General features: G+C 51.9%; 1 protein-coding gene and 2 long non-coding RNA genes across 9 annotated transcripts in view; 2 read left to right on the top strand and 1 right to left on the bottom strand.

Annotated features, from left to right (window-relative positions):
* The window catches only part of LOC109436342 (uncharacterized), a 19360-nt gene extending 12342 nt beyond the window's left edge, over positions 1-7018 (top strand). Inside the window, exon 2 of the long non-coding RNA XR_016022600.1 lies at positions 191-7018. This is a non-coding gene — a long non-coding RNA (uncharacterized LOC109436342). The remainder of the gene's footprint in view (positions 1-190) is intronic.
* Positions 2920-24818, bottom strand: SLX4 (SLX4 structure-specific endonuclease subunit). Of its 7 annotated transcripts, none has more exons than XM_019714858.3 (15): positions 24686-24818; positions 21887-22662; positions 20152-20376; positions 18038-18227; positions 17011-17247; positions 14739-14941; positions 14295-14611; positions 13490-13715; positions 12944-13032; positions 11842-11988; positions 10883-11052; positions 7644-9916; positions 5522-5621; positions 4540-4956; positions 2920-4059 (listed from the first exon to the last, which is right to left on the bottom strand). In XM_019714858.3, exons 2-15 carry the CDS (start codon positions 22278-22280, stop codon positions 3660-3662), a joined length of 5388 nt encoding a protein of 1795 aa, XP_019570417.3. In that variant the 5' UTR covers positions 22281-22662; positions 24686-24818; the 3' UTR covers positions 2920-3659. The 7 variants fall into 7 exon arrangements, with proteins under 7 accessions (XP_019570417.3, XP_019570421.3, XP_019570418.3 ...); XM_019714862.3 differs by having other exon boundaries at positions 21935-22662; XM_019714859.3 differs by lacking the exon at positions 24686-24818 and adding an exon at positions 24307-24676.
* LOC148756839 (uncharacterized) lies at positions 11983-14745 on the top strand. The gene is made up of 3 exons (XR_016022601.1): positions 11983-13140; positions 13842-13942; positions 14616-14745. It is a non-coding gene; the product is annotated as an uncharacterized LOC148756839 (long non-coding RNA).

The following is a 24818-nucleotide window of genomic DNA, read 5'->3' as shown; positions in this document are numbered from 1 at the left end:
TCTTTGCCTTTTCAGGGGTGGTAGGGAAAGCAGCTGAACAATGGGTAGTTCAGTGACTTGCCCGAGGCCACAAAGAGGGAAGCTGATTTCGCTGGGGCTGGACCTGTGTCCTCCCACTTTCATGCCGCACACTCTGATATGCTGTGACCCTTGTCGCCATTTCTAAACCCCTTACTTTCATTCTTTCTAGCAGTCAAGAGGCACCTTTGACCCAGCTATACCCCACAATGTCTTCCTGTGAGTCAGGCCCACAAAGGCATGTCAGCTGCGCCCTGAAACAGCAGAATGTGGCAGTTCACTCAGGCCTCTGGAGCTGGACTTCAGCACGTGGACTGCACTGACGGGTAGGTGTGAGGTGAAAGGACACGGCCAGAGTGAAAGTTACAATAGAGGAAAAGTACAGGACATCTTCCAGTGTCAGGGAGCAAGCCACTTAATGTGGGGCCACTGAGAGAAGCAGATGACAAGGTAGGAGCCAAGTGACAGGAGCCTCAATTTTCCTCAGCAAGCGAGCGGGAGCCAGGGATGGTTGTAGAACAGGAGAGTAGTGGGTTTGGATGCACGAGCAACTTGTGTATAAGGGAAGGTGGGAAGGAGTAGGTGCTTGTACTGGCCTCTTCTAAGAGCTGTGTGTGGGTGATGGAGGGGAGGGGAGGGGACCGAGGTGGCAGATTAGAAGTGCTCCCTTCCCCACCTCCCTCCCATCAGTGCATTCTGCCCACCCAGTAACTTGCCAGGTGCTGGGGGACACATGGTGGCTGCCCTTGGGAACCCTGCTGAGGCTCCAGACAGGCAGAGTACAGACTGGTGGCTGCAGTCTGAGCCGCAAGGTGCAGAGAAGGCCTCCACAAAGGCATCTGAAACCAGGGCCGCCCACAGGATGTTAGAAACTGCAGGGGCCTGTGGGGGGTGGGTAGGGGGAGTACCTGTCACATGAAAGAGGCCAGGAGCCTGCTGTGCTCCTTCCACAGCTCAGAGTAGATGGGTCCTCAGCAGAAGAGGAAACAGCCTCCTCCATGGGGATCTCAGGGAATATTCTGGAGCCAGCACTTCTCTGCCAACACCTTTCCTCCTCACCTCAAAGGGACAGGGATGGTCCATCACCAGACAGGGCTGGTGCACAGGCTCCCCTGCCTGTTCCTCTGTGAGAAGATGGGGGGCTTGCTCCTGACTCCCCTGAGGGTATTTGTATGTTTGGGGCAGAGTCTCTCCTGGTTGTGCTCACTCTGGGGCTTTCTGTCCACCCAGAGCTGTGGTCAGCCTGACAAGTGGTAGCCTTGGTCTTTCCCAACTCAGCGACAGCCTGAGGCTTCATGCATGCAGGCCCCTGGGGGCCCCCTTGCCTGGGCCCTGCTTGAGCTGGGCTGTGGTTCTCTTTTGATTGCCTTGAGTGACCGTGCCCAGGCAATGGCCGGGCCACAGGAAGTAGGACAGGTCCAGGAGGTTTGTCACATTACAGCAAAGTGTGGGTGTTGCAATTTTTGCTGATTAGTGAACATTCTGCTACTTCAGGCTCAGCATACTTTCTTCTTGTACTAAGTCCCCTTTACGGCAGGGCAGAGCTTCTAGAAGGGAACCGCTGGGTCCACAGTCCACCATGAGGCTCATTGCTGGTCTGGCTCCTCAAGCCTCGCTGTAGGTGCTGTAGGTGACAACGGGAGAGGGTGATTCTTGCCACCATTTTCCTTTTCAACCAATCAGCTGGCTCTAATTTCCCAGTTCCTGAGTCAGGTCTAATTTCCATGAAGTGTCAAGGTTCTGTCCCTGGATACAACCCATTCTCTGGTTGTGGTGGTTTCTTTACTGAAGTGGTTGATTTTTAACCCCATTTCCTGCTCTGCAAAGGCGCCGGGCCGGAGCCCTGGCCAGGCCCACTGCTGCTCGCTGCCGGCTCCTGGGGCCATGCTGCACAGACCCCACTGGCCTGTGGCTTCTTACCTGTTTTCACCCCTCCCCAGACATGTCCTTATCAACCTGGAGTTGGGAACGTATTGTGAGTCTGGGATGCCTTCCCAGGAGTGAGGGCTCCCAGGCCTCTCCCAGGGGAGCGCACTCCAAGCTCATGGCCGGGTCTGTGGTCTCCACCATGAGACAGTGAAGCCTGGTAAGGAGCCCACCTCCTCCTGCCTCCTAACTCCATCTCACTTCTGATTGTAGGGGAGGGAGAGCCCTTCACGTAAGAAACATGTGGTACCTTCTCAAACAGGCCAGGCTCCGTTTTGAGTTTGATCAAAGCAGCATCTGCCACTAGCTGTGTGACCTGCGCCCTGGTGGCCCTCTCATCATCAGCCCCGGGCAGCGTGTGCAGGGAGGGCCGCGTCCTTTCCACCTGGTCACGAGCCAGGACACAATACCTGTTCAAGGAATCCCATTTCACCTCCCCGAATGCTGAGCATTGAGGCCCAGCTCACAAACCCCTTCTCCAGGAAGCGGTCCCTTCGGGCCACCTGGGCACTGGCCCTCACATCGGGCACAGGACAGGCCAGAGTCTGTCTCCTCCACTACATGACCAGAGGACCGACTTGTTTCTGAATTCTCTCCCAGGACCTTGCACACAGGCCAGAGCGGGCTTCACCAACTTAAGATGCAGATTCTGAGTCAGTGGGTCTGGCGGCCTGAGCCTCCATCTGTGACAAAGCCCAGGGGAGGCTGCTGAGCCTTGGGCCTCCCTTGAGCATCACGGGTTTGAGCTCAGCGCTGTCTTAATGCGGGTGTACGGACAGACAATTGTGTGGATGAGAGGACATCTGTTATCTGAGAACCAACGTGAAATGAGGGCAAGCAGACATGGGTTACCCCTTGAGGTGAAGAACAGACACAAGGGCCTTTGGCAGACATACTTGGGGGGCAGCGGGGGGCTGTGGATGAAGCTCACAGCCCACTTCCCTTGTCCTTTTTCTAGAGCGGAGAATATGGCAAGTTTTCATAAAGCCTTTTTGTTTTTATTGCACATCATATAAAATGGGCTGCACTGTATTTAAAACAGACGAGACATTCACAAAGATACAGAGACCCAAACTCTTCTTCTTTTCTGGGTCTCACCTATGCTCGACACCGCTCCTGAGGCTGGAGGCAGCTTTAACACACACCAACCGAACCAGGTCACAAAGAACATGCTTGTTTGGGGGGCTTCAGAGCTGTGCTCAGCCCTTCTGCACTGTCCAGTTTAGAGACTGCTGGTGACAGTCACAGGTGTCTGGGCAGGATGGCTGGGCCAGCAGAGGACTTGGGGCACGGCAGTGCGGGAGGCCTGTAGACACCCGGTTTGCTGGTGGAGGCTGGGATTACAGCACGAATGCTGAGAAGACAGGCAAAGCAGGCTGGCCCTGGTCATCTATCTCAGGACATGGACAACGCGACTGATGGATGGAGAGAGCGAAAGAATCAGGCCTCACCTGGGCCAGCTGGTGATCGCCCACTGCCCTTCTCAAACACACACTGGCCTAGCGGGGCTACAGGGAGACAAACTGTGGGCACCGACAGACGGAGGAGGCCAGGGCCCTAAATCCCGTGGGTAACATGCTCCGAATACCACTCCAGGAAATGGAGTGGAGAGGAAGCTGATCCACGCTAGTGCAGTCATCTTCACAGGGGGAGCGGATATGGTCCCGAGGCCCAGAAATGCCTGTGGAGACCTGGCAGTGAGGGGCTGCTGACCCTCACAGGCTGCTGACGGCCGTGGGTGGGGAGTGGGGGATGGGCTGTCTGGCTCTGCCCCCCTTTTTCTTGCCCACAGGCTGCCGCCTCTTCCTCTCAAGCTTCTCCTTCCGGGCCGCGGCCGTGGTGAAGGTGATGCAGTGGGCATCGAGGAAATCGAGCAGCTTCCCTGTGGCCATGCGGATGCCCTGCTGCTTCAGCTCAGCCTGCAGCTCCGCCAACTCAAAGGGCTGGTAGAGCAGGACCTTGCGGTAGAGAGCCGGTGTCGAGCGGATGTAGCGCCGCACTGCCTCCTCCGTGGCTACTGCCTGGACGGCTGCCTGCGAAGTACTGACCCCCTCCTCACCCTCCTCATCTTCTCCTGCAGACTCAAAGGCCACTCCAAACTCACAGGAAGAAGAACTGGAAAGAAGCAGACAACATTTTGCGATACCCCTTCCCTCCGGCCCCCAAGACCAAGAGCCTCTCTGAAGGAAGGAGTGGGGTGTATTGCTATGTCCCCTGAGGAGCCTGGCATATGGTATGGATGACCCCCCAGTGCTGTGTCCCTGGCATTCTTGCTGCTGCCCTGAGTAGGCTCTTGTCCTCAGCCAGGTATTTCCATCACCAGCAGCTGGCCCCCACCAAGGGGCACATGGGGCTGGCCCCCGTCGAGGGCACATACTGTGGGTTGAGGACACGGGAGCTCCAAAGGGCTGCTCAGGAGGCGCCCAGGGACTGCCCTGTAATCCCGTCTGTGCTTCCTGTAGTTCAAACCCAGAGGCAACTGGGGTTTCTGAACATTGGCCATTATGCCTCACCGCGCCAACTCTTGGACCCACTCTTGGGTCCACTGGTAAGAGGACCTATGAAGCCACTTGCCTGGTCCCTCCATCTGGTTACCTTTGTGAGCTAAAGGAGCTGTCACTGCCGTCCGTAGAGGTGGCTGTGGGTTTCTGGGAGGCTGGGAGCTGGGGTTCACCTTCAGGGCCTAGGGGCACCTCTTCAGCTGGTGACGTGCTCAGTGGGGGGATGCTTCCACCTGGCTGCTGCTTTTGATGCTGGGGGGCCTTGGTCTTAGCAGGTCCCTTGGCCCTTTTGGGAATGGGGTTAGAAGTGGCCTCCAGCCTGGCACATCCAGCTGCCCTTGAGGCCTTAGAGGTCGTGGTGGCATGGGTCTGGTTGCAAGGAGCCTCCAGGGGCACTTGTGAGGACTGGCTCTCGTCCTCAGAGTCTGAGTCCAGCGTCTGGTGAGTGTACTGGAATATCTCCTTCAGTTTCAGGACCATCTGGCGTTTGGGCAGAGGGCGGACCCCAAACCTGAATGGGGAAACAGGTGAACTTCAGCAAAGAGCAAATAATTATCAACAAATTAATGGCTTTGTGTAACTGAAATCTTAAATGCATGTTTTTTTACGAGCATGCAAAGATGAGTGTCTGTCTTGCCTGCCAACTGAGCTTACTCTGAAGAATATTCCAGAAGGGCTATTCTCCATGTTCTGAGCTATAGTGGTGGCAATGACTTCACCAGGCCCAAGGTAAAGAACAACATTCATTGGGATGTGATAGTTTTGATGTTCTTTTCAAAATCAAGTCTCCTTACTTAGACTTCCGGGGCCCATCTCCATCCACGTGGCACATGGAGACCTGTCACCTGATGGGTAACTGGAGGAGTCTCATTTCTTAGCTTCTCGGGGCCTGGGTAATTTAGGGAACAGCAGGAAGAGAGCCGGCAGGCATGCACCTCCCCTGCCCCAGTGGCCCCACCACCAGAGCCCGGGGTGGGGCTCGTAGAGGGTCCTTCTGCTCTCAGCCTCACTGAGCTATGGCCACTCACAGGACGAAGGGAAGCACGAATAAGCAAGCGTTCAAAAACACCACCGACCTATCCAATTCCTTCTTCAGTACCGGGGTCTCCATGATGGAATACCGTGGCATTGGTGTGATGGGCACTTTCGGGGGCAAGTTCTTCCTCCGATTAGCACCTTCCGGGTGGAACAGAAAAACACGTTTCAGCACAAGGGACCTGGGATAACCTCTTTTGACCATTAGTGTCACTAAGAGAAATACTGCACTTGAAGAAAGTCCAGGCTCCATGTGCTTGAGGAGAGCAGTGACATCCATCCCTTCACTGTCTGTCTCTGGCATCGTGTTTTCCTGTCGGAAAGCGTCACCAGCATGATAAGGGCCACGACAGCCTTACCGTGCAGTGCTGATGCTATATGAACAGGGCAGAAGCAGATGAGTGGTTGCCACAGGCTGGGGTGACAGGGCAATGGCAGTGACTACTAATGGGTACGGGACTTATTTGGGGAGTAGTGAAAATGTTCTGGAATTAGTGGTGATGCATGCAGAACACTGAGTATACTCAAGACCACTGAACTGTACATTTTAAAGGGTGAATTTTATGGTATGTGAATAATGCCTCAACAAAGCTGTTACTTTTAAAAAAGAAATCAGTATTTTGAAAACAAGTGGGACAATAAGGAACAGATGGACTTTGGTTCTTATCCTTTTTATGAGCCTCGAGCCCTTTGAAACACCCATGGAAACAATAGGCTCTGTCTCCTGAAAAATGCACAAAATCCTGTATATAATTTCAGAGTATGTCACCCCTTGAAGCCTGTCTCAGATGCTGACTAAGGTCCCCTACTCTAAAGTCTCCTGCAGCAGTTCTCACGGCACCACCTGGGAACCGGTTAAAAATGCAAATTCTCGGTCGCACCCCATACCTCCTGAAGCAGAAGCTCTGGCCACATGTGCTTTAAGAAGCTCGCCAGGCGATTCTCATGCTCACTCAAGACTGAGAGCACCGCTCGATGATGCCCAGTTGGCCTAGGATTTTAAGAGGAAATGAAACGCCGGGCGGCAGGCAGATGCTCAGCCCGTACACTCTGCTTTCCTGTGACCAGGCCCTGCTCAGTGCCACCTGCCCCTCCTGGCTCTCCCTGGATCTGCCCAGCTGGGGGGAGGGGGCAGCACTTTGAGGGGCCAACACTGGGTGCTTTGAGTCTCCCCTGTGACAGAAATGAGCTGGGCAGTGGCTTCCTCCACTGAGGCCATAAGGAAGGACTGAAGCCCACAGCAGGCCTCCCACACTTGCCCCTATTTGTTTTGCCCTGTTGTTTTTATTAAATTGAGATGAAAGTCACAGTATAAAATTTTACAGTGAATCATTCAGTGGCATGTAGTATATTCGTAGTACTGTGCCACCACCACCTCTATCTAATTGCTAAACATGTTCATCCCCCAAAGGAAATTCTGTGCCCTGCAAGCAGTCATTCCCCGTTCTCCCCTCTGCCCCTGGCAACCACTAATCTGTTTTCTATCTCTGTGGATTTGCCTGTCCTGGACATTTCATATAAATGGAATCATATATGCAGTCTTTTGTCTGGCTTCTCACTTAACATTATGTTTTCAGGGTTCACCTATGTTGGAGCGTGTGTCAGTGCTTCATGCCTTTTTATGACTAAACAATATTCCATTGTACGGGAGGACTACACACAATGGAATCAGCTCATAGACATTTGGGTTGTTTCTGTCTCTTGGCTGTTGTGCGTAGAGGTGCTGTGAACATTTGTGAACGTGGATCTGTTTGAGTCCTGATTTTAATTCTCTTGGATGTATACGTAAGAGTGGAACTGCTGGGTCATAATGGCAATTCTGTGTGTAACTTTTTGAGGAACTGCACTTGCCCTGAGGTGTGCGTCTTGCTTCTTGGAGGTGCTGGTTCAGTATTCTGGAGTGGGGTCAGAGGCACGGATTTTTAACAAGTGCCCAGGTGAGCCATAGGGTCCAGGCACGGTTAGGAAGCCTCGACTTACTGGCTAAGAAATGTATGTTGGACAGCAAACCCATTCTCCGTGACCGTGGGGAGGGGTCTGTAAGGCGAGGAAGGGGCTTGCCACAGTCAGCGGGCTGTCAGCATCACCACCCCATGTTGTCATTACTGATTCCCCACCCCCGGCCCTTCGTGTAAAAGACAAACAACCCTCTCCACTACTCACTTGGCTTCTCTAACCCTTCTGCTTTCTGAGCTCGATCAGCACTTGGTGTCTGGGTCAGAGGAAGAATCTCTGGAGACTTCTGTTCTTCTCCATCCCAATCGTCCCACAGAGCTAAATTCAAGAAGCTCAGCCCGCTGTTCCCAGGGGAGCCAGTCCTAGGGGATTTCTCTGGATACTTCCTTCGGCCCGGGCAGCTTCCTCGGATGGGGGTGGTGCCCAGGAGTGTGGGCGAGTGGCAGTCACCACTGCCTGGGGCCTCCCCCACCCTCCCGCCCGGGCTGCTGGTGCTCAGGGGGCCAGTCCACTCAAGGTTCACATGGTCAATTGGAATTGGTGAGAGGGGCTCAACATGCCAGCAGCAGTCGTCAGCCGGAATGGGGGGGTTGCTGTCCAGCAGAGGGGTGCCGCTCACCTGAGGGGAGGCCACCTCCTGCTCATCGTCACTGTCTTCCACCTCTACCACTTCACTCGCTGTGGCCTGATTTGGCAGGCTTGGCCTCGACGGCGAGCGCTCCTGGAACTGCCTGCTGAAATCAGCAAGGCCTCCTGAGGCCGGACAGGGAGCCGGGAGAGAAAAGTGCTTGTGGCGCCTGGGGCGGGGACTGGTAGGGCTCCTGTAGGGCTGCCTTCTGCTGTCAGGGCTCCCAGGAGCACTGGGGCCTAGGCAGGACGACGATGTCTGGGGCACGATTACCGAAAACTTGCTCGCAGCTTCAGCTCCATCCTTGTTTTCTAATGGGGCCCTGGGCCTGAGCTGAGCCATTTGATCCACTGAAGCCCTGGGCCTGAGGCCTGTGATTTGGGTCTGTGACGAAGAGTCTCGGCTTCTGCTGGCCAGCGGGGTGGCAGGCACCAGCCAGGAGGCGTCTGTGGTGCTGTCCTCGTAGGGGCTGCCCGCAGGGTCAAAGAACCGCCCGGGGGTCCCTCTGTCCCCCACAGAGCCCCGGTTCCCCGACGAACCCCCTTCCTCCTGCTGCAGCGTAGCCTGTCTTCTTGGTGAGTTTTGCGAAGGTTCCTGATCTGCATCGATGTCAATGACGGAGAACAGCTCAGAGGACGTGGGGCTAACTTCTCGAACTTTTCCTTCTTCCGGGGGACCATTAAAAACTGATTTTATTTTGGTTTGTTCTAGCTCCATCTCTTCATCTGAATCCAATAAAAGGATAACCTCATCTTCTCTGTTCACAGTAGGTGGAGAATTCTGAGATCTGGAGCCCTGATGGCCAGGTTTTGCTTGGGTCAGGTCAATGGATGGAGACTTTTCTGGGGAGAGCAGGACCCCTTTATTTTTGCCTTCTAACATGGAACCACATTCTCTGCCTTTCTGGCAGCCTGGATCATTAAGTAGGGCGAGAAGGCTCCGGCCCCTCTTCCTTTTCGATGGTGAGTCCTGGGAGGCCAGCCTGGAAGCTCCGCCCTGCGACTGGGGCATTGGTGGGGAGGAGTCACTTGTGCGATAAGGGCGAGGGTGTGGTCGGCGGGGGCTCCTGCCTGGAGGGGGCTGTGGTGGGGAGAAGCATGGGTGTGATGGGGGTGCCTGCCAGGGGGTGGGGGCATGGGAACTCTCCACGTCCCTTTCCCCGACAGTGCCATTGCCTTCCTTGGGATCCCTTGTTATTTGGGATGGTTCAGGGTGTCCTCCTGGAGTTGATGCAAAGGGCTGTTTTTCATCATCATCATCAACTGAGTGCAAAACGGGGCTTTCCTTTCTCTCAGCCAGGCCGCCCTGAGGAAGGTGAGAGCTGCAATGATCCAATGCTTCCTTTGGCACCTCTGCTTCCTCCTCCCCGTCTGAACACTGGCCTTCGAGTGGCAGGAGCACGGATTGTCTCGCATTTTTCCATTTGGCTGGGGCCTCATCTCTTCCCTGCCCAGATGATTCTATCTGTTCTGCGTTTTCCGACTGTTCTGGAAGCTGGATGCTTGCTAGGATTCGCCTGGAACCTCGACCCTCCTCCCCAAGCTGGTCAGTTTCTTCCTTGATCTCTGCAGCTCTTTCCTCCTGGAGCAGCTTTCTCTGAGTAGCTGCGAATTCATAAATTTCTTCCATTTCTGCTTCATTGACCTTTTCTCTGTCTTCTTGAAGGCCCTCGGATTTCAACAAGGCCTCTGCTTCCTCTTCTTCACCCACCCACACTGACCTCAAGAGTTCTTGGAAATTCTCCGCTCTGCTTTCACAATCCTTGTCTTCCTTCTCCTTGCATCGGTCGCCCTCTGAATCCATCACAAGCGGGGCTTGTTCGCACAGGTGAACAAGCTCACTCACACCAAACCTGCAAAGGAAACACCGTGTATCATCAGCAGCCTGCACAGGAGGCAGCTGGTGCCCCCAGAGCAGGCGAGGACAGGAGCGGAAGTCTTCCCAGGGAGGCCTGCCCTCCTCCCTGCTCTCCTGCAACAAAGGAGCCCGTGCTCATACCCCAGCCACTCAGTTCTAGAAAAAGAGACCCGTGACCCTTTCAGGCTGGGCTCACTAACTCCACTACACAAACATGAAGGGTGCATCCGGCTGGGCTGAAGGTAACAAACTGGGGGTGCTGCACACCTGCGGAGCACGTGCTTCCTTGAAAGGTACCCAGAGCAATGCAGACCAGACCTATGACGGGTCAGTGCAGGCCAGTGGGTGCAACAGCCTGCCACCTGCTTGAAGGCTTTATGGTCTGATTGGTACATTTAAAACCCCAGAGGCTGAACTGATTCTTTCCCAAGAATGCATCTGAGGGGTGACGTGGACTTGGAGGGACAAGGTTTTATCCCAGAGGCCCTCACGCCCTGGCAGGAGGTAGAACCCGTTTTTCTGCTGAGCTACCTGCCACCTCTCCTGAGATACCAGTGTGGACAAGCTGGGAGGTGCAGATTCATGAGAGACGGACTAAGCCTTGTGTCCACCCTGTTTTCTAGGACTTGGGAAAGGACTGCCATTGTTCGGCCTCAGTGGTGGAATAATTGAGGAGCGGCAGTGTTTGGGGGGAGCTGAGGCTAAGGACCACCCTCTTAATCACACCCAGGGAGCTAAAAGCCGGGTGACTCAGCAGAAGCCTCCTCAAGCAGCACTCAGCTCTCATGCAAGAGTCCAGACTCCCTATACAAATGCCTGGTCCAAGGAGACCACTGGGCATAAACTCAGGATGAAAAGGTACAGGAAGGACTCGGCCCTGGGCCTCCCATGAGCCATCACCCTGGTAATCCCTGGCAGTTAATGTCAAAGCCATGAAGTAAGTGGAAAGAACTGTCTGGACCTGCGGGCCAGGGAACTCAGGTCAGGGGCCGGCTGGGAAGGCAGGCCAGTGTCCGCGGTGTAGAGATAATGCAGGAACGCACAGGTGGCCTCCGTGCTCACGTCACTCAGCAGGACGCGCTGTGTTCTCAGATCGCCATCTTCTGCAGCAAAGAAGCCTTCACTGTTTACCTGGGGGTGAGATAAAGTACAGAAGGTTTATCGACTGGACAGTCATGACTTGGGGCGAAGCAGGTGGTCTGGGGGTGTCCTGTGAGTCTCTCACCAACAGCCTCAGGCCCGGGACGAGCATGAGCCTATGTCACTCTATTTTGTTGGCCAAGATTTCTGCAGTTTTCAAAATCAAATCAGGGATACGTGTTCAAGAATCCAGTTAGTTCCCTCTTGACAGACACATCCAAGGCATTAGAACTTTCTGAGAGAGACCGATAGCAGTTTCCTGGATTCCTGTGACATGTTGTTCAAATCAAACACATGTCAGCACAGAAATGTCTGTTAGCAGCTCAACTTTAAAGAGGTCAATTACAAGACTTTATAATTATGCAAATAGAAGAAAAAGGACCAATTTTGGGGGGGAGGATTTTTATTCAATGGAACAAGAAATCTGATTATTTCCCAGTCCTGAGGGCATCTCCTCATACCACTTCCTAACCTCCAACGTGTCGTCTCCATGGAGGCGTAACCTCATGGCAACAGAAAGGAAAAACCGTTTAGGGCAGTGGGAGGAGAGCAGGGAGGGAGAGGGGTGAGCGCATGGGATGAGCAGGAGTGAGGGGCTCAGGAGCAGGGAGCTCAGGGGACAGGAAGAGGGAGAGTCTGGGCAGAGAGTGAAGAGGTAGAGAGAGAAAAGGAGAGGGAGAGGAAGGCAGAGGGGGAGAGGAAGGGACAAGGACAGGACACGGAGGCTCGAGGAGGATGGGAGGGTTCCACGGAGGTGCAGCTGGTTCCCTGGGTACTTACATACTGCATGAGAAGTGGGCATCGGGCATAAAGCACGAACTTGTGGGCATAGAGCACGTCCCCGCTGTCCATCTGAAACTGGACGTCACTCAGGTGCGGGTTATTGACCATGGCACTGAAGTCAGCAACCAGCAAACCGACGGAGAGCTGAAACAGGAGAGCAGCCATGTCCCTCTGTCGCTCGCCTCTAACTGTACAAGTTCTGAGACGGCGCTAGGCTGGCCAGGCGGGACCCTTGCGCTCCTCTCCACAGGGTTCCTACCATGAGTTCCACCTTTAAGGTTCCTTAAGTCACTCAGTGACACGGAACAGCAAAACACTAGCTTCTTAAATTCTCTGTCAAACTGAGTTCCCAGGCGTAAAATGGGAGGGACCAGCAAGTGGACAGGTATGGTGGTTCTAATAAAGATGGAGCTACAGTAGCGGCAGCTTCTGAGCGCTGTGTGTGTCAGGCCGAGTGTTTCACACACACCGTTGTACGGCCCTGTGAGGAAATTACCAGCCTGGTGTAACAGATGAAGACTGCCCCCACCCCCTGGTCCAAGTGGTTCAGGGACCCGGGTGACAGGCGTTCTAAGTCCCTTCTGACTGTGTGCCATGGTCACCAGGAGACCTCAGTGTAATACTGACAGACTAATGGGGTGACGTCCACTCTAAGGGAAACCAACTTCTCACCCAATTCATCACCAGCACAGAATATGAACTTTAGGGGGAGGCCAGCCCAGCACCTGTGCGTCGGAGGGGCACAGTGAGTCCTGAATGAATGAATGAATGAATGAATGAATGAAACTATAAGAAACCAGTACACAGAGCAGTCAGCTGGAGGAGGTAAACTCACAGAATAATGGTGGCCCCTCTGGGCTCCCAAGCAACTGGGATACCCTCCGAGTTCAATGACAAAAGGGACAAAGCCTCTTGACAGAGCCCCAAGAGGGGCACAGGAGGCTCCTGTGGGCTCTTGCCTGGCTCAGCTCAAATGCTACCAAGGGGACCAGTGGACCTGTGCAAGGGCATAGAGGTCAGTGGTGAGCTGACCATACTGAATGGCCAAGACCGCAGAGCCGGAGCAGGGCCCGGCCGCATGGAGAGGCCCCGTCCTTACCGAAGCCTTGTCGCCCCTGTCCAGGTGCTGCTGCTCAGACGGCAGGACAAACCCAGTCAGTGGAAGGTCGCTGGGCGAGAGATCCATCCCTGAGAGGAAGATTCACAGGTTAAGAGAACATCACCTCCCAGCAATGTCAGCCTCCGGAGAAAGAGCAACTGTGGGCTGAGCTGACCCCAGAGCTGCCTTGGATGGAGGTACTTGTTCTCAGGGACTTTTTCAGTGAAAGCGATGCCCACAAACCACTTTTACCGCCACCCCCTCCCAACAGAGAGGGACACAGGCGAATAGTGAAATAGAATGAGCCACCTATCACTTGCTCACTTATCACTGTCCTTGGTTAAAGCTGAAGGAAAATGGTGCTAGACTTACCCATGTCACATCCACCTTTGAGGGAAAAATGAAAGCACTGCAGAAACTGAGCATTTTCCTCCTTCGGGGATGAGCCCAGGAACCTCAGATCTCAGCTGCCACCATGGCCTCAGTCACAGGGAGGGGAGGGCCTGGAGGGCAGGGCTGGCCCCGGTGTCCCATCCAGTGTCTCACCTTCGGTCCCTTCCAAGCTGGCCGGGCCGCCACTGCAGGGCCACGGGCTGGCACTCAGCCCCTCTCCTGCCAGGTCCATGAGGTCCTGCAGGGCCTGGTGCTCCCTCTGGCTGGCGGAGGGCGATGGATTCCTGGGGCCAGCACTGTGGAGGGCAGGTGGTGTGTGCATGCGCAGCTGTGGCTGGTCAGGCGGCACTGGTGGCAGCGTGGGCTCCTGTGTGACACCCTGAAAGAAGATGGCAGCTAGAGTGACCGTGTAGCTGCTGCAACAGCCATCACACAGTAGGTCCCCGAGGGTGCCAGCCACAGCCCAGAGCAACCCTGAGAAGCTTTTCTCCATCACTTCTGTCAGCAGGCTTCTCTGTCACAGTGAAGGCCATGCCTGTGGCATCCACGTCTACGGAAAGGTCCCTGGGGGCCCCGTGCTAATGTTGTCTACATGGCCTTAAGCAAGTGAGTACTGACTCCAGGGACGCCTGCATCAGGCTCGTCTGGTTACTGGGCCCTTCCCAGGCAGGTTATGCCAGCCCTCCTGGGGGAGAGGCCTGGGACCCTGCATTTTAAATAAATTCTCCAGAACACAGTCCATTTGGGAACCAGTGGTCCTCCCTGTTCTTACCAGGAGAGCCATCTAGTCACTGCAAAGAGCAACGCGCTCTGGCTGACGCCCCTAGGCTTCCTCCCCTCCCTTCTCCTCCCCTTCTTCTTGTTTCTGTCCGCCAGCTGTTGATTCCCAGTTCTGTCATCCTGGAGCTGCCACCCCCTCTCCAGAGCCCACCCGCGTGCGCTGGAGGGAAGGGCACACCTTGGCGAGCTGCTGGGGCATCATGGGAGGTACCAGGCTTGGTGTGTAGAAGGATTCCAGAGGCCAGGCCCCAGTCAGGGCGCTGCCCTCCCACAGAAAATTCTGCTTCCCTCCAGGTAGTCGCAGACACCTGCTGGCCTTTTCCAGCCCTTCCTTTAAAAGTCTGCTCGCAGGAAGTGGTGGTGTGCTGGACAGCTCCACTTCCTCTGCAAAGAGCTGGGCCACGCGATCCTCAATCTGTCTTTCTGTGGTCGCCGAGTCCTGGACTAACAACTGGGGTGGGGAAATGGGTGCTTTCTTCCTGCGACTCTTCTTTTCTAGAGAGAAGCAGAAGTGACACAGTGAATAACGGAGTTGTCCACACCTTGAGACCCAGCGGTAACCTTCAGCCAGAGGCAGCTCAGCCAGGCTCCCCCTGGGGCCACCACTTGTGGTCACACATACCTGTTCCCAGTCTTGTCCTCTCAGAAAAAGCATTTCCCAGTCGGAGCACCGCAGGCACAGCCTTCTGCTCCATCTCGGACCGGGAGAGAGCCATGGCCACCAGCAGGTCCTCAGACGGCACCTCAGGCTCGTTGACCTTCCGCCTCTTCTGTGGCTCCTTCTTGATGGGGGCGCCCTTCCGCTTCAGACCGCCAGTGTGGCTGCTGAAGTTTAAAAGGCAAACAGAAAGGTTACTGATGGCCAGAGGTATGAGCACTTCCTGTTCCGAGATGCTCCCCACGGGACCAGAGAGGGCTGGACCCTTCTCCTCTGCGGGAGGAAAGGGATAAACGTGGACCCGTCAGACAGAAGCATCCGGTGCTTCAGGATCACAGTGCTCATTCGATGCCTCACGGAAGCTCAGCCATCCTGGGCCAAAACTTCAGTGTGGTCCACACAGGAAGGTCTGAGTCCTTCCGTGTGACATTGTCCATCTGGTTCTTGCTGGATATACAATGCCGTCAGCGGTACCTACTCACCCAAGGTGTGGCCAGACCCTTCTGGTGGAGTCAGCACTCGATGCTTCCGACTCAGCACCCTGGATTACACCAACTTCTGCCAATCTGTACATCAGATGCCCCTTAGGCAGTCCTGGCCACACTGGCCACAAAAGGATCCCTTCTCTGCACAGGGGCCACAGGGCAGTACCTCTGTCCAAGGCCTGAAGGAAAGGCCTCCTGGCTTGGGCCGCCAACGTGCTCAGCCAGCATGGAGGCCAATGTGGCTTGGAGGAGAGTTACTGAAATATTTCCTGGCTGGACAGAACCTAGACTGCCTGCTGACTTCCAACAGGCTGGCCAAGTAGCAGGAGGATAGAGGTAAGAAAGAAACTGAGGGCAAACCCAGGATCACCTTCCCTGCAGTTGTAGGCTATTCTGGAAGCACCTCTGGCTTTCACAAAAGCTGGTGCTCTCCACTGGGCCAGCAGTGGCTCCAGAATCTCAGGTATCACCTCAGAAGATCGAAGTGAGCCCCAATTCAGTTCCAACTTCCTGGGAGTCTGCCATGATAACCACAGCCTCCAAGAAAGAAAGGAGCAACCCCAATATCCTGGGCCCAGCAGACAGGGCCAGGGCCCAGGTGAAAGCAGGTGAGGGGTGTAGGGGTGTAGGAGTAAGTGGGGTGCATGTGTCCTAGCCAGGGAGTCCTGATTACCCCAGAGTTCCAAACGCCCCAGCACTGGCGTTAGGGCAGGTGAGGCTCAAAGTCTCAGTGAGGGTGACCATTTGTAGCTTTCTACTCTAACAACCTTCTAGAAAGACCCTCACACATCTTGTTTCACTTCTTGGAGGTATTTAAAAAGCAGATATGTTTTATCTGAATAGCTAGTTTCAGTGTGGTCCCGCTAAAAGGCAAGCAATAGCTTAGGTAATGTCTATTCTCAGCCTTAAGGCTTCTGAGTATACGCTTCTAATGCTGATGTGCTGACACACAGACAGGCCTACCAGAGAAGATTCAGCCTCTGCCCTCCTCATCTCAGCACCGGCCCTGCTCAGATGCCCAGAACTGTGTGCAAGGCAGTGGCCGGGACACACAAACCGCCCATGGCCTTCCCTTTGCTCTTGACAGCTGTCTGAGGATAGAATTCCCAAGCCCACGCTGCCTGTGTTTCCTGGAATGCTGGGGTCTACTCTGGTGTCCACAGGGCAGGAGCGATGGGGAGCAAACTTGACCCTCCACCACCTGTGTGCCTGTGGCATGCAGGCTGAAAACTTGTTTCATCAGCCAGGCCTCCTATTTTAACACTTACGCTTTTAATTCATGCAAATTAAGAAAAGAAAAGCCTGTGGTTCTGTCTCACCAACTCTTTGAACTATGCTGAGTAACCTTGTATTAACAGTATGAAAATCAGACTACACTGAGTGGAAGCCAGGCTGTACCACACATGAAATGGAGGTGGTAAAGTGAATTAGAGAATTCTTAGCTGCTCTCAAGGGCACTGACATGCAGGATCCTGGGAATGGAAAACGCTCAGGAAGAACCTTGAGGAAACCAGTCCAGCTGGTCCTTTTGTTTCCACAGACACACCCACACCCTCATGGACCGTTTCAAAGCCTTCAGGGGTGTAGAATTTGTCCCCTCTTCAATCCCTGTGGAGACTGATTTACCACCCCTCATGTTTCATTTCCAGAATCGAAGAGGGTTCTGTTGTCCTCCAGCACTACACACGGCCTTTTTTAAAAAAAAAAAAAAACCAGAGTACTTTGATTTTCTTCCTTTTCATTTGACTCACCTCGATGCCGACGCGGGGGCCGGGGCCGGGGCCGGGGTGCTGCACGTCCCCTCAGGCTGAGCTGTCTGCAGCCGCACGGCCTGGAGCAGGAGCTGGGGGCCAACCTCCATCTTCACTGCACACTGTTTCAAGTGACTGATTCTACTCTTTAGGGTGAGAAATGGCTTGCCACAAATTGGGCATTCAGGGATCTGAGGCGCGGAAGGTCTCAGTGCCTTTTCAGCCTCATCCAAGCATCTGGAGGAAGACAGTAAACAGGAGAGCCACCCTCCACGGTAATGTGGACCGAAGCAAACACGATCCACATCTACATGACATGCGTGGGCCAAACCTTGTGCCCCCAAAGCCAGTCCCTCCATACCGTACAGTCAGCCTCCAGACAGGGAATTTAGGAATCTGTTAACCAAGGTGGCTGAAGGAAAGAGGACTGAGGAAACACTGGGTCACCATATGTCCCAGCAATTCCATTCCTAAGTATATACCCAAAAGAACTGAAAACACTCAAACACATGAAATGCGTATTCACAGCAGCTGCATTCACAATACCCGAAGGGTGGACACTGCAAATCAAATGTCCATCAGTGGATGACTGGACAAACAAATGTGGTCTATCCATACAAGGGAATGTTGCTGAGCTGTCAAAAAGAATGAAGCACTGGCTGCAACGTGGATGAACCTTGAAAACACTATGCTAAATGAAGGAAGCCAGACACAAAAGGTCACATATTGTGTGAGTCCGTTTATGTCCAGAATAAGCAAATCCATAGACAGAAAGCAGATTAGTGGTTGCCAGGGGCTGGGGAAGGGGGTGTGGGGAGTGAGTGCTAATGGGTACGAGTTTTATTTGGGGGATGATGAAAATGTTCTAAAATTGAATTAGAGTGAATTATTCAGGTTGACAACAACACGGTTTTGTCATGTGAAGGCACCTCAAGATTCCCACTATAGCCGTAGGGGCCCCTGGATCTGGTCACACCCACGGAAAAGCTGTCTGACCACAGAGAGGTTACGGCTGAGCTGCTCCTACCGGTTCACATGCTGCTCCCTCCGTGTCACATTCATAGCCGAGAGGTTCTTTTGACAGATCTGGCAGAAGAACAATCCTTTTTCCTCCAGGCTATTGTCAAGTGCAGAGGCTCCTTCCTGCCCAAACTCCTGCTGTAGGGCCAAGGCCACTGCAGCATCACTCTCTGTGGCCGGGCGCCAGGGTCCAGCCCCTGTGGAGATGGAAAAGATCCATGAGGATGGGCTCATCTCAGACCTCTGCACGTCTGTCAGAATTCGCAGAGCACGGATCCCGAGTGGAGTGTGAAGAAACCAGACCTGGCACCATCCAGTGAAACTGGGTACTAAACGGGGCCCTGGGGACAGTACTTCTCAGACTTCAATATGTGTAAGAATCACCTTGGAGGCCCGGTAAAATGAAGGTTCACGTTCCGGAGACGTAGGTGGAGCCTGAGGTCCTGCACTTCTAACAACTGCCAGGCCAGGCCGCTACTGATGGTCCAGGACCATTCTGACGGGCAAGGTCCTAGAGAACTTGCCTTTCATTTTGCCAAGGCTGCTAAAGTCGGCTGCCTTGGGCCTGCCAGGTTACAAGGCTCCTATTCCAACAAATCTAGGTTTTCTCTTCCAAGCTCAAGCTTTCCTACTGCTGTGACCTTTGATGCCTATCCTAGAAGAACCAGGTCACAGTGAAATGCCTGGAGATGGTTCCCAGGGTGGCCATGCCCACTGCTGTGGCCCTGTCACATCTGATACTGCTGGAGCAGACTCTCGGCGCTTACGAGGGATATGCCCTGAGAGCTTCATAAATCTCTTAAATATTCCTATGGTCTATCGCTCTTTCCACCAAAGCCAGAAAAGCATCACGCGTTATTTTGGTGCCCTGTATTTTTTTGACAAAGCAATAGTTTCTCTTGCCTGAGCCTTATTGGGTATAATGTGAAGATATATGGAAGGAACCAAGTCGTATGTAGGGGAAGTGCTAGGCTCATGTACTGGCTGAACGACTTCTCTGTACCCCTGGGGTGCTCAAGGACAGATGCCACGGGAGATGTCACATCACTCTCCGTGGTCCTTACGGGTAGCCCGAGACCCCCTCCGTGCTCCTAAGGTGAAATCTGCAAATGTAACAGTAAGAGACTACACGTTCATTAGCAGTAGGTCTGTCAATACAGTTTCTTCCTGTTTCGTTTCCTTTTATGTATTTTGATCAGAGATGAGGATTCATATTGTTTATGGGATAAAGAATGGAACCACCCAACGTTATGTGCCTCCTGGGATGGTGCAATATGCAGGGCACAGCACCTGCAAAATGCTGTTGCCAAACTGTTTACCCTGGAGCCAACAGACCTCTAGTTTACTGAGTGTAATGTAACACGGGGGCTGCAGGAAGGGGTTGAATGGCACCATGAAGAAATAAGCAAATCCAGAAAGTAGGAAATTTTAAAAGTCAGTTGTCCTGGACTCTTCAAAAAGTATCATTAAACAACAACAACAAAACGACAAAGAGACTGTTCTAGAGTTTAGACTTTAAGAGACTACTGAACCATATGCCATATGCAGTGTAAACTTATAGTTCTGACAAATCCTCATGCAGAAAAAAAGGAACTGGCTATAAAAGCTGTCCTTGGGGCAACTGGGGAAATTTAAATATGAACTGGATACCAGGCAATATTATGGAATTAGGTGTGATAATGAATGGTCTTGTGATTCTGTAGGAGAATCAAGTAGTAAAGTGTCATGATGTCTATAATTTACTTTCAACTGCTACAGAAGAAGCATGTGTGTTTATAGAGACATAAAAAACATATGGCAAAATGTTAACAATTGTCAATTCTAGGTTGAGGCTATAGGGAGTTCATTGTAATACATTCTTTTGACTTTTCTGTATGGGAAAATTTCATAGTAAAACATAAATATTAAAAAAAGAGGAAGAGGTATCTTATCATAGAAACTAAGCGAGAAATGCCCCAAGGGACACTTCGTTCTCCAGCTAGGCACAATGATGTGGCTAAGGTAGAAGGCCAGGCAGAGCCCGCCCTCAGCAGAAATGCAATGAAGGCTGGTTCCTTCCTGCCTCCCTTCCTCCTGAGTTAGAACTTATTCCTGCTGGGAAGACAGAACACTCCATCATACCGTTCCCTGCTGTCATCGCCTCTCCAGGGCCCTTTGGGACGTTTTCTTCAAGTGCAGCCTGGAGGGGGCACCCTTCTGAAGCATGTTTCAAACGCTCGGGGTCTGCTCTCTTGAACTGCTGCATTCGCTGTAGGACCAGCTCGGCTGCCCGGGGTTTGGAGGGACTTGGCACCATTGCAGTCAGACAGGAAGGAGGCAGCTGGGAGTTGTTGCTGGGGGCAGCCTCTGGCAAGGAAGAAAATATTCACAGGCATCTGTTCTAGCTGGAGAAACAAAAGACTCTTCCCCCAGATACAGGTTAGATTCAAGTTTCAATGGGGTCCTTTACCACCTAGTTTAGGTTTAACTCTCAAGTGTGAATAGGACTGATTGTCTCTTGGTAACCTCACTGTGGTAATATAAATATACCTGTCATAAACATCTATGACAGGAGGGGGATGGGGAGTGACTGCTAATGAGCACAGGCTTTATTTTTGGGGTGATAAAAATGTTCTAAAATTAGGTGGGGCTGATGGTTGCACAACTCTGAATATACTAAAACCACTGAACTATATGCATTAAACGGGTGACTTTTATAGAATATGAATGATACCTCTGTAAAGCTGTTATTAAAAAAGTACTAATGACAAACATTTCTATTTTTCTAGGTCAGAAGTTCTCCTTTAACTTGGTGTCCGCTGATGGCCTCCAGTGGGGATCCACCAGCCCTTGAAGATGTATGTCAATTTCACAGGTGTGTATGGGGGTGTGCAGTTTTCTGGGGGAATCATTCATAGCTTTCACTAGACTCTCGGAGGGAGCATGAAAGACCAAAAACGTTTCAGCAATGTTATTGAAGTCTTACGACAGTGTCTGTAAGCCATCTTTACCACCACACCACTGAGAGGTCATGCTGACCACACTAGGTAAAAAATATTACTTAAGATCAGGAAGTGAAGGTGAGCAAAATTTAGAAACAGAACTCAGGGGCCCAAAGAGCTTGTGCTGTGTTATTATATATGCAAGGCTGGTTTTCAGCTCTGCATGAAGACTGTGCTAAGCATATGGTTCAGTACAGCAAGGGCGGCAGGGTAAGAAAGCTGCTCTAAACAAACGAACCAACAAAAACAAAACAAAAAAACAAAAAGGGAAAAAAAATAAAAAGTATTTGGAGGAGAAAGGAAGGACCTGAAAGTTCTCCTGAGACTTAAACTCATATGGCACCCACTTTGGCATAAATTTGAGAAAATGAGAGCAGCATTATTTTCATGTTCGTGTAAGTGATGTCAACTACGTAACGTAAACATTAATAAGAAACTGAAAGAGCAGGGGCCTCAAACAATCGTGGAAAATGCACACTGGGGTTATGTTTTTTGACTGTTGTTTAAAACAGGAGTCAGCATTGGGGAGAATCACCGAATAAATTATATGAATGTCTAACCACTATGCTGTATGCCTGAAACTAATATAAAATAATACTGAATGTCAACTGTAACTGAAAAAAATAAATTTAAATAAATACATAAACAAACAAACAAACAAATAAACCAGGAGTCGGCAAACTATGGTCCTCAGGCTGGCCACCTGTTTCTGTAAGTGAAGTTTTGTTGAAACACAGCCCATTTGCTTACATATTGTTTAGGGAGTTGAGTTGCGACAGAGACTACATGGTCGATAAAGGCAAAAAAAAAAAAAAGTACTACCTGACCCTTTACAGAAAGGTTTTCGACCCCTGGTTCAAAATAGTACCAATCACCTCGGTTTTCCTCTCTGGAAGTTCTGGCAGTGTTTCTGGCTGGGTTACCTGTTTGGGTGCTCCGTGCATTCTCCTGGAGCACAGTAGAAGCAAGCACACTTTGTTCCCCATTCTCAGGGGGCGCTGGTTCACTCTCCTGCCACTTGGGTGCCCCTTGCTTTTTAGTCCTTGGGGCCTGGCTGCCAGATCGAGTTTTCCTCTCCCTGGGGCCGTGAAGGGTTTTGCTCTTAGTAGCAGCTGGTTTGGTCCTTTTCAGTTTGCTTGCTATCTGAGAGCTGTTTGAGGCCTTTTGTGTCTTCTTTTCCGCCAACACTTCCTTGGTGCCATTCTTTTTCACCCGTTGGAAAAAACTGGCACAGAGTTCCTTAAAATCATCATCGGACTCATCCATCATCTGAGCAGCTGTAAGGCTTTCTTTAAACTGGTCTTCAGAAGAGAGAGGGTTGATCCGAGAGCCCGAGAATGAGCCTAGTTGGGCCTCATTCAGACTCACAGCTTCATTAGGGTTCCTCTCTACTTCTCACTGAGATACCTGCAGCGTTTGCACAATTGAGCAACAAGTACTATTTTCCCCTCTATAAGGATTTAAAAAGTCTGTCTTCAAATTGAACCTGTGTTAAACAGCATGTTTAAAGCTTCCCTCTGTTAAAGTTCACATCTGAGAGGTGTTGTTGTCCAGTAGATGCCTCTGAGATAGAATACATAGGAACTCGGTGCTCAGTTATTCACTAAGATCGGCATGGCAATAAAGCACGCTGGGTTCATTTAATTCACATCTGTGGAAAACCAAAAGCAGCTAAGTGTAATTAGACAGATAATGTCATTTTATGCCATTTCTTCCAGGAAGGTACAAGAGCATGTGGAGTATGGAAGTAACAATACCCCTGTCAAATACTCAGGTACTAACACGGACTAGCACAGACCCATCATCCTATAGCACATCACAACGCAACCGGGGGGTGGTGTCTAGAAACCTGCAAAGCTTGTTCTTTCACAGGCAGAAAGACGTGTGTATTTTGGAAGAGTATTGTTTTTGCTAAAATCTGGGGAATGAATCCCATGAAGGGCAGTCACCATAGAAACATGATGATTCTCAAATCCAGAAAAACTATCTGTTAGGCCTATGTTGGTCCAAGGCCTCCAGCTATTAGAAGCTCTATCACTCTATCAACAGGCGATGTAATGAGAGAGAGAGAGAGAGAGAGAGAGAGAGAGAGAGAGAGAATGCCGTTGAACACTCAGGAGTTAGGAACAAACAAAAGATAGGAACACAGGAAGCTGATTCTTCATGGATACAATCAATATTTCCAAATCAAAAAAAGGCCACTTTCTCCATCCTCTCACCCCAGCGAGAGCTCTCCAAACTCAGGTGACTATAATGCTGCCCAAATGCAAAGGTCGGGCCTTATGGACATCATTATTTACATCAGCACAGTTTAGTGGTTTTCAAAAATAAAAATTGAATAACCCAATGGCAGAAAGTTCATTTCAAATACAATAATGCAGTCTCCACTGTCCAAGTCATCTGATTAATTATCTACTTTTCCAGAGCTGGGCAGACACACATACCTACAATCTACTTTGCATGGCTGGCTCATTCACATCTTCCACGTCAGCTCCTCAGAGAAGCTTCCCCTCATCTTTTGTCTAAATAGACCTTCTGTACCCCTATTATTTTCTTTCGTCAGTTTTCACAATGGCATTTAGCACACGTTATAATCATATATAATAGAGGACATTTATTGAATGCTTACTGTATGCCAGGCACCAGTCCAACCGCTTTACAAGTCTAACTCATTTCATCCTTACAACAATCCTATTTGGTCGACTCTATTATCATCCCTTCTTTACAGCAAGGACTCAAGCACAAGAATGAGGAGCTGGCTCAAGTTCAAACAGCTTTTGAAGCGATGGGGGTGGGATCAACTCCAGGCCGTGTGGATCCAGGGCATGAGCTCTTTATATTTTTATCCATTATTTGTTACCTGTCTCCTACTAAGCTCAAAACTTCAGGAAGGCACAGACTCATCTATTTGACTTCGTATTCTTTGGCTGGTAGACGCCTGACTTGTAAAAAGTGCTGGACAATTATTTGTTGACTTAATTAACTGCAAAGATACAATCGGAGCAAAGAGAAAGTGGTGGTAGGAGAGAAGGCTTCGGGGAGAAACAGAGATCAGTGTCCGAGCACCTGGAACGTCACACTAACCAAACTGAATTTTATCCTGTTGGATATGGGAAGCTAGAGCAAATTCCATCCGCCACACTACCCTGTCTCCACATCTCTGTTGTTATTAGTCTTAAGACCGTCTATCTCATATACGTGCTCAATTAGTATTCGTTGAAGGAAGTAACGGGTCCTAGGAGACCGCAAGTTTGCAGAGGGCGGGAGACTTGTGCCTGCTCAGCGTTGTACCTACCGCAGCGCCGGGCTCACAGCAGAGGCGGAATGAATGAATGGACAGGTGAGGGGCGGACCCTCCCGCTCCCCTCAACCTGGTGACACACGGGTAATGGCCAGAGGGCTCAACCTAGGGAAGGGCTGCCAAGGACTCTGATGGCGAATTCCGATCGCCACACTGACCCCCAGGCAGTGAGTCCGTAGGTGTCCGGATCCCCCCACTTCTCCTCCCTTCAGGCGGCCCCGGCCTTCTCCACCCAAACTCGGCTCCTGCCTCTACACCGCGGCTGGAGGCAGGCAAGAAAGGTTCTTCTCCCTTCGGAAAGAGAGAAAGGCCAGTGGTGGCTGGACCTCCTCCCGGGTGCAGACTCCTAGCCCCAAAGCCCAGCTCCTCCTACCTCCGGCGCCGCCGCGGCACCGTCTCAACCGAGACCCTCGCGCCTGCGCCTGCGCCGGCCGGTTCCCGCCCCCCGCGGAGAATTGTGTCTGCGCAGGTGCAGAGCGGTCGGGGAGGCTCGCTTCCCATACTCC

Source organism: Rhinolophus sinicus, chromosome 10, assembly GCF_057876585.1.
Source record: "Rhinolophus sinicus isolate RSI-liver-muscle chromosome 10, RSI-T2T, whole genome shotgun sequence".
In the NCBI taxonomy this organism is placed as follows: domain Eukaryota; kingdom Metazoa; phylum Chordata; class Mammalia; order Chiroptera; family Rhinolophidae; genus Rhinolophus; species Rhinolophus sinicus.
Note: the sequence above shows the minus strand (reverse complement) of the source record. Positions and strands in the feature narration are given on the sequence as shown.